This window comes from Mytilus trossulus, chromosome 9 (assembly GCF_036588685.1).
Source record: "Mytilus trossulus isolate FHL-02 chromosome 9, PNRI_Mtr1.1.1.hap1, whole genome shotgun sequence".
Classification (NCBI taxonomy): Eukaryota; Metazoa; Mollusca; class Bivalvia; order Mytilida; family Mytilidae; genus Mytilus; species Mytilus trossulus.
Window position 1 is genome coordinate 51,040,107 of NC_086381.1, and position 12,202 is coordinate 51,052,308.

General features: G+C 32.2%; 1 protein-coding gene across 1 annotated transcript; it reads left to right on the forward strand.

Annotated features, from left to right (window-relative positions):
- Positions 1 to 219: 219 nt before the first annotated feature.
- On the forward strand, positions 220 to 3,904 carry LOC134683986 (uncharacterized). Its single transcript, XM_063543290.1, has 3 exons — positions 220 to 408; positions 2,866 to 3,078; positions 3,687 to 3,904. The coding sequence occupies exons 1-3, from the start codon at positions 267 to 269 to the stop codon at positions 3,887 to 3,889; spliced, it is 558 nt and encodes a 185-aa protein (XP_063399360.1). The 5' UTR covers positions 220 to 266; the 3' UTR covers positions 3,890 to 3,904.
- The last annotated feature ends 8,298 nt before the right edge of the window (positions 3,905 to 12,202 follow it).

The window sequence follows — 12,202 nt, forward strand, 5'->3', positions numbered from 1 at the left end:
TCACTTTTACAAAAATATCTATTTTTCATAAATTTGTTAGTCTTTATAATCAAAACTAGTACAATAAAACATTTGATAGTGTCTTTTTATTGATATTTGGGTTGTAAGTTATATGATAAATAACAAACTATCTCTTTTGCATTGCAATGACACGACATCTGACGACAGCTTTGTGTGATTATTTGTTTTTTTGTAGAATACGCACAGTTTCTCTGTCCAAAAGTTTCACATAAACTTCAAACTATTGCCAGATACAAGCGTCAAAAATGCAATTCTTGTTTGTTTTTGTTTTTCTTGTTCTTTATTCAATTACAACTGGACATGATTTACAGTGTTGCCAGAAATTAGAATCGATGATATATCGTAACACTAGATTACTGAAAGAACTACTCCGCCGACACCCAAAAGGTATGTACAATCTTTACTCTGTATTGCAAGAGGTATTTTTAAGTGGTATTACTGTAATTGTGAAAATACCAGTTCTGAACGCAAGATAGTGAGACTTTAAAGACTCACGAGACTTTAGAGAATCACGAGTTGATTGACCGTTATGGAATAACCGTTTCACAAATGATATCGGATATGTTCCTTACGTCGTAACTACAATCCCCTTCCCTTTCATGAATGTGACCTACCGAATTAGACTATTTACCGGATTTGTAATCACATAAGCAACACGACGGGTGCCACATGTGGAGCAAGATCTGCTTACCCTTCCGGAGCACCTGAGATCTCCTCTAGTTTTTGGTGGGGTTCGTGTTGTTTATTCTTTAGTTTTCTATGTTGTGTCATGTGTACTATTGTTTTTCTAGAAAGAAAGATAAGAAGTTAGCAATATCCTTTAACTCTACTTTCCGCTATATAGATGACGTTCTTTCACTAAACAATTCAAAATTTGGTGACTATGTGGAACGCATCTATCCCATCGAATTGGAGATAAAGGATAATACAGATACAGTTAAGTCGGCTTCATATCTTGACTTACATCTGGAAATGGACAATGAGGGTCGGTTGAAAACAAAACTTTACGACAAAAGAGATGATTTCAGCTTTCCAATTGTGAACTTTCCATTTCTAAGTAGCAACGTTCCAGCAGCACCTGCATACGGGGTATATATCTCCCAATTGATACGATATTCCCGTGCTTGCATTTTCTATCATGATTTTCTTGATAGAGGGTTACTGCTCACAAGGAAGCTATTAAACCAAGAGTTCGAAATGGTGAAGTTGAAATCATCCCTTCGTAAATTTTACGGACGCCATCACGAGTTGGTTGACCGTTATGGAATAACCGTTTCACAAATGATATCGGATATGTTCCTTACGTCGTAACTACAATCCACTTCCCTTTCACGAATGTCACCTACCGAATTAGACTATTTACCGGATTTGTAATCACATAAGCAACACGACGGGTGCCACATGTGGAGCAGGATCTGCTTACCCTTCCGGAGCACCTGAGATCACCCCTAGTTTTTGGTGGGGTTCGTGTTGTTTATTCTTTAGTTTTCTATGTTGTGTCATGTGTACTACTGTTTTTCTGTTTGGCTTTTTCATTTTTAGCCATGGCGTTGTCAGTTTGTTTTAGATTTATGAGTTTGACTGTCTGGTATCTTTCGTCCCTCTTTTAAAGAGCTCACAAAAATTCAAGTCCAATTGTTAATGTGATCGTTCATAATAAATTAACTTGACAATGGAGGATGCTGTGTATTCTTTCTCCATTTAGTATTGCGAAAGGATACGACCATGTGATATTCGGATGGTGTAGGAGGATGTTTTTGACGATCGACATTTCATTTTCATCAATTGCTACGAATGCCTTTTTCCCCCTTGACAACAAGGAAATATCATGAACTCCAAAAGAAGGTAGACTATGTGTGTCAATGAAGTAAGCGTCTGTTGCTATGCATGCGTGTCTTTGTTTCACTAATCAGACGACTTTTCGAGTATTCTAAGATATTAGACAACGAACATATGTCTGTCATTAGTTGAGACAGAGACAAGTTGTTTTGTCAATCAATTGATATAGTATAGTACTGTCAATCATCTTTCCTATTCTTAAAGAATGATCTTTGTGAAATGTATTTTTTAACCTCCAGACAGTAAAGACCATGTTTTATTCATATATGATAATAAACCATTTAACTCTCGCATTATCGTGTTGAATCACGTATGAAAACTACGTAAATCCTTTGCTGCTGGTTTAGTTGTATATGCTCTCCTCCATTGCTTACGATTGTGGGTTTGGTCCCACGTTGAAAACCGATGAATTGAACTTGATTTGGATATATTCAAAAATATGCGGTCCTAAGGATCCACTGACACAAAAAAAAAAACAACTTCAGAACATTATCTTCCACAATAGAGAAGTTATCATATTCTGAATCTATTCAATTCTATAAAAGTCGTGAATACCATCAGGAGAATTCAGAAAAAAACTGTAATCAATACAAATTATCTACGTGACAAAACAGCATTTATATATAAAAAAACATCACTGGCAATTGAAGGTGTCTTACTTGAGACATGCACTTGAACAACCCTCATTTTTAAATCTGCATCAGTGTCATATTGTTGTATAATAAAACGTGATTGAAAAAAGTACAATTAAAATTTACATCGGAAAGGCAATTAACTGATTTTGATAACTGTACAATATAGGCATCATATGGCGCAATTAAAACATCAACATTAAAATCAGAACCATTTATATAATTCATAGTTACAACGTTTATCAAGAAGTATATAAGGCAAACAGAAACATTTTCAAAGGCCACTTTCTGTCGCATTAAGCATTTGGTAACCTTTTTTCATATAATGGTGTTTAATTTATTTTATCCTTTTCTATATTATAAAACATCAAAGAAATCCCTGTAAGGGAAGTTGCGTTCGGTAAGTCATGCAGACAAAGTTCAACCGGTTGGGGAGAATATGCTTCAAAGGCAGTTGATGGAGATTTGAATACATATATGCACACTGGCAAGGACCAATCACCTTATTGGATTGTTGACCTTGGAAAACCATACCAAATAAAGCAGATAGAAATATTCAACAGAAAGCATGGCGACATAAACACGGGTGAGTTAAGGTTATCTATTTTTCTGTCAGGTGACGTAATATAAATCTATTTAAACACTATTTGACGTTATATGATTTGTTATTTCTGTGTGTGTCTCCTTTTTGCAAAACCTTTCGAAATTATAGTTCTTCAATTTTTTCAACTTTAGTTGGCCTTTTTGACTTTTTTTCTTCGGAGCGTCACCCCATGATGATTTGTTTTGTTGACGAAATGCGAATATGACGTAAGAAACTTTAGGCCTGTTTGTTATGGTGTTTTTATTGACATCTGAAGTTTTTTTATGATTAATTTCTGAAATTTGATAATTTTTTTTGTCTGCTGTTTACGTTCGTATAAACAATATTCTCTGACTTCTACGCAGGTGTTAAGCCTAGTGGATAGTCATACTTCGAAAAAGTGTACAATTGACTTTTTCTATTCAAAATAAGAGGGACATTTCAAACCAACCGTGAGTGTTAAAATTAGGAGATAAGAAATTGAATGCAAACGAATATGCATTGACATGGCAAACAATGAACATGATGAATGACCTATACGAAGAAAAAACATTGAAATAAACTTAAATGTTAACATAGAAAAAATAAGATTAGCTCTTAATTTGTTTCAGGATTACGTCTGCGTGACCTGGATATTATTGTTGGTACTTCCCCTTATAACATGCATCTGTGTGCCCATTACGCAGGACCAGCTCAACTGGGAGATCATATTGTGCTGGTATGTCAATATGACGAAACGGCACGTTATGTGAAGTTGATGTTACGAAGAAGAGATTTCTTGCATGTGGCGGAAGTAAAAGTGTATGCACTATAGGATAAATCTGGCAAAATAAATCATACCTTAAGCTTTGACTTTTTTTTATAGTTCAAAAATTGTTTGTTTATTTTGGTCTTTAAAATTCAAAACATATTGTTAAAAGAAGTTTTTATTTGTGAAACCTAGATCTATATATTTCCGGAGACACAGCTACTTCGGTTATATCGTTGTAACATACTTGTCCCTGAGTTGGTCATTGTTCTTCACAACAGACGATACGAAGGACATTCAAACCTCATTAATCGAAATTGATATTGATACGCCTTGACAAAAAAACCAAAAAAAAACAAAAAACAATTCATCGAAAACACTAACAAACAATAAAACACTACATAAACTGTTTCCAAGTCGAATTATTATTTTTTTTAAGTTGATGATACGAGGTATATGCCTTATTTGATAAAGCTGGCTGAATAAATTTAACATTAAGCTTTAACATTTTTTATATATGTTTATTTTGGTCTTAAAATGCAAACAAATATTGTTTCAAGAAGTTTTGACTTGTCAAACTTATATCTATATACTTCAGCAGACACAAATACTTCGGTTATATCGTGGTAACATACTTGTCCCTGAGATGGCATTGTTCTTAACAACAGACGATAAGAAGGATATTCAAAACGCAGAAGTCGAAATGAATACTGACAACGCCTTGACAAAAGAAAAAGAAAAAAAAAAAACAACAAGTCAACGAAAACACTACGTAAATAGTTTCCAAGTCTGAACAACACAAGTCCCATCATAAACTAAGGTTGATCTCAAGTGTTTCAGAATGGTACGCAGTTTCTACCCACTAGTGATACCCGGCATGTTGTTAATGGTTTGTGCACATTTTCTTATAACGGTCATATAACTCGTGATTTTAATTTGTCTGCGCCAAGTGAAAGCAATACTAAAAAGTAAAACTTGTCATCTCGAAACTTTGAATAGTTTGTCTCTAGGTTGACTGGTTTTCTGATTTTTACTTTAACTAGAAGTATCAAGAACCAAGAAGATCCAAGAACTATATAAACTTGAAATCTCTAACAACATTGTCACATATACACAATAAGAACAATAATGCACCCTATGATCCATTCCTCGTCACGCCACTCAGATTTTGTAAAAAAAAATGTCATTTGTGTCTGAGCGAGCAATTGATGAGACACGGTTTTGTCCAAGAGCGTGTTGTCCTTTTTTCAAAGAGTTCATCGGAAAGGACCAAGACCAACAGGGTGACTATGGATTAGAAATATGGTCATTTTAATCTTCCTCTGAACGGAAGTAAAACCCTTGCCAAAACTTTTGACTGTTCGGGAAGTCATAACAGTCCCCAAGGGTGACTGAGTAATCAACATTTTCTCGCTCTTGTATTTGTCCCGACCTGCAGTATAGCTCTTTTTGTATCACGAAAAGTGCGTTGCTGAACACGTACAATCAGTAATTACAGAAAAATACTCATATAGTCCGTTGCCATTATGTACCGTGTATATAGAACGGTCTAAAATCGTCTTTGCTCTTCAAAGTTTTAGGTTTTGCATTCTGTAATTTTAACTCGTACATCACTGAAAAGCCATGAATTGATGGAATGCTCATTTGGTCCAGTAAAACTGGAACTGTGAATGTTATAGGTGCAATACCCACAAATCATCGTACGTCACATCCGGTTGCATACGAAAAAGGAAAAATAAATATTCCTTTAAATTTGACAGTTGTAGCAAATTAATCCTACATTTCAGTGCACTAAAAACATTCTGAGTCAAAAACATATATCTTGGGTGTTTGAAAGCACCATTATTTTTTTTGGAGTTTCCTAAGAATATTTTGATACATGGTTACTCAAGCTTGTACAAAGGGAAAAAAGGGGTAAAATTTGATGGGTTAACTTCCAGTGATGGTTATTTTCTTATATGCAATTAACTCTTATTTGAAATTTTGTCTATAGTAGTGGACAGGATAACACTTTACTCATGCCAAGTATTTCTTTATTTAAAACAAAGATGAATTCTGCACAATTTTTTGAAAAGTGCAAATTTAACAAAGACTAATAGGGAAAAATTAATAGTGGAATTACACATATAAGTTTAAGCTTGCCTGAGTGAGTTGCAACGTTATGGTAAAACAATTTTAATTTCATCAGCTGTACAATTTTTTAGTGAGAAATAGATTATTTTCAGGCCTTGTGCGTCACTGAAGATAAAATCTCATCTATATCAGTTAGATTAGTACCGTGAATGTTATTACAGAAACAAACGTATTAATTGGAAATTTTTAAACAAAACATACATATAACTGTGAAGTGTTAATATGGTTTTAATTTGTTAACCTTCTTAATATTAGTAATATAAGTAAGAATGCATATACATTTAAAGTTGTCTAAGCTGTTTTGCAAAATGTCTTAGAAATTCTAAATAGCATATAAGTTCATGTCAATGAATGAAGCTATGCTATTGCAAATTATTCAGCCACTTGGCTTGATTTTGAAAAAGTCAATCGAAAGTCCGTGGTTATTTAAGACCATTAGTTCTTTTATTTCATTATTGTAAGATAGTCCACTCGGCTCCTTTATGCCACCACTTTCGATTAAAACAATTGTGTGATTCTGTCCATCAATTGAAATTTGATATATATTATTTGAATCCATCCCTGCAACGTACACATCATCGCCAGCTACAGTTAAACCTGATGGATTGACGAGAGCAGGATGTTTAAAGGGTGGGCGGTAAAATAAACGTGTCTTTCTGTCAGACCATATTACAAATATGTTATTACTTTCTGAAGTAAAAAAAATATCCCCAGATTGGTGTACACAAATATAACGCGGGTCAATTGTTGTTGTTATCTTGTCTAATTCGTTTCCATCAGTATCAATTGAAACAATGGTCTTGTCATCAATTTTGAGCCAAATCTTTCCATTTATGCTGCTAAGTCCTTTGCAATATGTTCCTCCGATCGTAATTCTTCTTCCAGGTTTCATATCTAGAATGTTTATGGCATGTATGTAATTTTCACCGGATGATACCAGGGCTTGGTTATTATCAAATAGCTTAGGCATTCTGGGTAGAAATCTGACGTGATTGCTTTTGAATCGGATCCGTAAAGATTACAAATGTGAAGGACAAATTCAAATTGAGGCTTTAGCAGTAACTTATCTGCTGATATAAAACAACCGCTTGATAATTTAACGTGTTCGGCCAGAATATTTGCTTTGAAAGCACGAAGTATAGAAAGCGTTTCCCGGGGGCCACGAACAGGGACTTGACTCCGGGTTCAGTGTCGTTGGATTTGACACCGGTTTGATTGTTAATGTTCCTAGCGATGGGAATACTGTCTTATAACTCAATAACGTTTCTGAAGGTTTCAAAGGTTACAACTTGTTTGTTTGTGGTAAATTTTGCGACTTCCGATGCCTGAGTATGAACCTCTTTATCTAAGAATTTGATAACTTTGAAAAGATGGATTTCAGATGTGTTTTCTTTAAGAGATTTTAAATCTTGTTTCCAACCGTCCAGCGTTTTAAGAATTGTTTTTAAATTCTTAAGATCAAGGGATTCTGATTGAACATAGTTTGGGAACATTTTATCGATATCATTAGACAGCTGGTTTACTTGTTCTTCTAAGTGGAGTACTCATTTTTGCTTAACATCACGAACATTGTTCTTTATTTCGGTTTTATCATATTCATCATGTCCAATTGGATTTTTGTTATACTTAAGAATTCCCCCCGATTCTTTGACTTAAGTTATCAATCCTTCTTTCTAAATCAGACAAATCTGTCCCGTTCCTAACATTCTCAGCTGGATATGATAGATGTACAAGTTTGATGCGATTCTGACTTACATTTGTCACAAGCAAGCTGATCGTGTTGACAGCAAAAGATTTGTTTTGTAAGCGATGCGTTTCACAACTCCTTCACAGTCTAAAAAGTTCTGAACTGATGCTTAATTGCTCCTTTGCCAAAACGGTATGAGGTGTTTGCAATTTTTTGTGCTATTTGGCACAAGAATTGCAGACAAATTCGCTACAATGTGCACACCAAAACAATGCAGCTATTTCGTCACCACACCGAAGATATCCAGCACAATATTCGACTTTTTCCATTCTAAAAAAAAGACGTAAATGATGGATAAATACTAGAAATATTGTTTATTCGGCGACTTTTTATTTTATTATCAAATATGATAAGAATTTATTACCTTCCGTGTTTAAAGATTTATTATGTAGAAAGTAAGTGATGAATTGTTTCTTCTGCTTTTGGCAAAATGTCCTTTTTGGTCATATAGCTCTACAACTTTTTCGGTTCTTGTATAAATATTTTGCTTCATGCGTTCCTGATGAAGGAAAATCCAGAAAAGCGCTGCAGACGCATCTTTATAATGTGTTATTATGTTTCTTTTTTTCGTTTACTTTTGGGTGGTAATTAACCAAGGATCTTATTCCACATCAGCGTTATCGACCCACTGATCATGATATTTTGAAAAAAAAATCCTCTTTTCAGCTGTACATATACAATTCCTTGAATCTTTATCAAGGAATTAACATATTTATGGTTATAAGAGTTATGGTTATAATAAAAATACATCAGAACAAATAAATCGATGATTGCAAATTTAAAATGATTTAGACATACAGTAAAACGTACTCTTGATGACATGCCATAGAGCGATTTATATTTACATTAAATCCTAGCTAGCCTAAAATGCTTTCACATTTTCAACCGAGTATTTTCATACAAGAAATATCATTTTATACGGGAAAATATTCACAAAGAATATGCATTGAAAAGGAAAATAACAAAAATACCAAACTCAAAGGAAAACGGAAAGTCCCTTATTAAAGGGCAAAATCAAAAGCTGAAACGTATCAACTGAATGGAAAACAACTGCCATATTCCTGACTTGGTACAGGCATTTCCTTATGAACAACTTTAAATATTTTGTTTTGACTAGTGTTTGGCACCTAAAGATGAAGAGGTATCGAGTTACCCATAGATATAAAAGTAAACCCAAAGAGTGTCTCGATTTAATCCAAACTTCTTTAAAAGGGTTTTTATATGAAGTTTTGATTGCTCATTGATATAAGATAAAAGGAAGCAAGCTTTCTTATCCTATACTAAGTTCAGTTTTCCTAGATATGGTTGATTTTAAGACCATACATCTTTTGAACATACCTAATCTAATAGAAGTAAACTTTTGTATTGGTTCAAATAAAGGAATGCTAGTAAGATAGATACACTTTGTAAATATATCTGATTCAAAAAGCCAGCCTCGTTTCAGAAAATAAGTAATGTTCATTAGATATTTAGCGAAATTTCGTTATTGTTAAAACTATTAACAAGCGTGTAAAATATTTTTTCAAAGAAAAAACACTGAACTCCAAGTCAAATTGAAAAAGGGAAGTAAAAAAAACCTGACAAAATCAAACGCTATTAATCACGGAACAAGTGAAAACAACTGCCAGATTTCTGACTTGGTAAAAGCGTTTCTCGATGAAAATGGTAGGTTAAACTTTGTTTTATAGCTAGTTAAACCTCCCACTTGTATGACATTTGTTTATAGTTCCTTAATATTGACAAAATCGGATAAGCAACCCAAATAGACATAACTGGGTAATTTGACAATAATTGGGATCGAGCATTCAAAACGGGATAAACATACATCACAGACATACAACACAACTGAGTAAAACATTCAAAAAAACATGCAAATTAATCTAAGAACGTCCTTAATCAACACCGTCTAAAAAGTAAAAACACAAAAATACTGAACTCCAAGGAAAATCCAAAATCAAAAGGCAAAATCAAAAGTCCAAACTCATCAAACGAATGGATTACAACTGTCATATTCCTGACTTGGTACAGGCATTTTCTAATGTAGAAAATGGTGGATTGAGCCTAATATTCTGTCTTAAGACTGACAAAGATGTTAAAAAAACTGTTGGTTCCCTAAAGAAAAAATTATGAGAACAATGGAAGAGGGTCCCAGCTTATTGAATCAATATGAATAGGCGATTGGGTGAATCTAGTTGAACGAAACACAAATACATTGTGACATTATCAAAACTAAACTTTGAATATTAACCTTTTTTTTCCCATTATAATCAATATCAAATTTCTTATCCACAATAATTAAATTATAAGTCTAATCATCAATTACAATGAGAGAGTTTTGCAGATAAAAAATCTAATAAAAATATGGTCAAAAAGAAATCTTACAGTAATTGGGTAAATTACAGTTATGAAAACTCTGATTTTACCTGTCCTTAATCACCTTATAATTACATTGCCAAACCCAAATCAAGAACTTGTGAAAAAGATTAATGAGCTTATTTTTACATTTATTTGTAATTCACCTGTTCATAGAGTCAAGAAGGAGCTGTTACAAAAGGATTACAGTGAAGGTGGATTGAAAATGATCAATCTTAATTCCTTCATCATATCACTCAAATCTACATGGGTTAGAAAACTTTTTCAATCTAATAATAAATGGAAAAATGTTTTATTTTCCATAATAAATCAAGAAAAATTATTTAAGTTTGGAAATGGTTATCTGTCAAACATTAAAGTAAAGATGAAAAATAAATTTTGGCAGGATGTATTCCATGCATGGGACATTATTGTTGAAAACAGAAGAAGAGAATATGTGGGAATATTTTTTGTCAAGCCCACTGTGGATGAATAATTGTATAAAAATAGAAAATAAACCTGTATTTTATAAAAACTGGTTTAATAAAGGTATATTTTTCATTAATGACATTGTATCAGATGCTGGAAAAATTCTCAGTTTGGAACAGTTAGAAGAAACATTTAAAATTGATAGAAATATTATGAAATATAACAGTATAATTTCGGCTGTAAAGAGTGCAAGAGAAAGGGCTATGTTGTTGATAATTACAAACTAGTCACCCCTTTTTTTCCTTCATTTGGAACTAAAGATATGTATTCACTATTAATTAAAAATGATAGAGTTTCAACGGGTCAGAAAAAATGGGATCGAATTGTAAAAGTAGATGAAGATGAATGGAAATTAATTTTCAAATTATCTTTTAAAGTCGCAAAAAATACCAAACTACAGTGGTTACAATATAGAATAAATCAGCATATTTGAGGTAAAAATAATTTTTTGAATAAAATTAAGGTCATTGACAACCCAAATTGTACTTTTTGCCAAGAAGAAGTAGAAACTATTGTTCATTTATTTTGGAATTGTGAGATTGTTCAAACATTCATTGATGAAATTGACTCATGGTTTTTGTCAAATGGTATAAGTGTTCCATTTACCATAAAATATTTTCTATTTGGGGATATTACAAAATCATTTAGGGGGAATGCTGCAAATTTGATATATATGCAGATAAATCAATATATTTTCAACTGCAAATATTTTAAGAAAGCTTTAACAATGCAGGCAGTGCAAAGTAAAATAAAATCTTTATACAGCACTGAAAAATTAATTGCTGTTAAAAATAAAAGAGTAGATATATTTGACAAAAGTTGGAATGCTTTTGCCATTCTTTTCGATGAATGATCAGATTTGTTTTACATTATATATGTGTACATAAATTAGTAGAAATAAATTTGTCATATTATGATATATTGTCTCTTACATGAGAAAGAACTACATAATTCATCTCTGCAAATAAAGAACCAAAATCAAACAAAACACTTTTAACTTCCTTGAAATCTAATATTTATCTTTCAATTATCTATTTACTTATTTATTTAATTTTGTTTCTTTTTGTTGTTTTTGTTGTTGTTGTTTTTTGTTGTTGTTTTTTTTTTTTGATGTTTTTTTTCTTCTTTTCATAATTTTGAATTCAAAATAATCTACGGACATACTTAAAATATATATCTTATATATCTTTATATTTTACTACCTCAACTACTCACATTATATATTTTTCATAACCTGTGCATTTGTTATATTAGATAATTATGTTTGATAATCTTAATGGTAAACTTCATTTTTTGATATTACTGATATGGTATATAATTTTTTCAAGTATGGAAACTTGTATGTAAATACTAACAAAAACTAACAGCTGTATAAATATGTTATTTACTAATGTTAACGAGGTCGGGATAAGGTACCGGTACTTGATGTTTTTAAACTAACAAATGTACAGATTTCAATAAAATATGATAAATAAAAAAAAAAATTATCAGTCTAATACATAATACTATTATAATATAATAATTTTTAACCAAAACATGAGCAAAGATAAGAGTCAGCTGTATAAATCCTAAAACAAAGTTGAACCTTTGTAAAAAATATTTGACGACATTCAATCCCTACACATATCAAACATTTTAAAACAAAAATGTATAAATAA

Excerpts from the sequence above, each read along its gene's own strand:
- LOC134683986 (XM_063543290.1), top strand. The coding sequence starts at position 267 with ATGCAATTCTTGTTTGTTTTTGTTTTTCTTGTTCTTTATTCAATTACA. Across the intron at positions 409-2,865 it reads ACTCCGCCGACACCCAAAAG|AAATCCCTGTAAGGGAAGTT; the intron begins GTATGTACAATC and ends AAAACATCAAAG. Across the intron at positions 3,079-3,686 it reads GCATGGCGACATAAACACGG|GATTACGTCTGCGTGACCTG; the intron begins GTGAGTTAAGGT and ends AATTTGTTTCAG.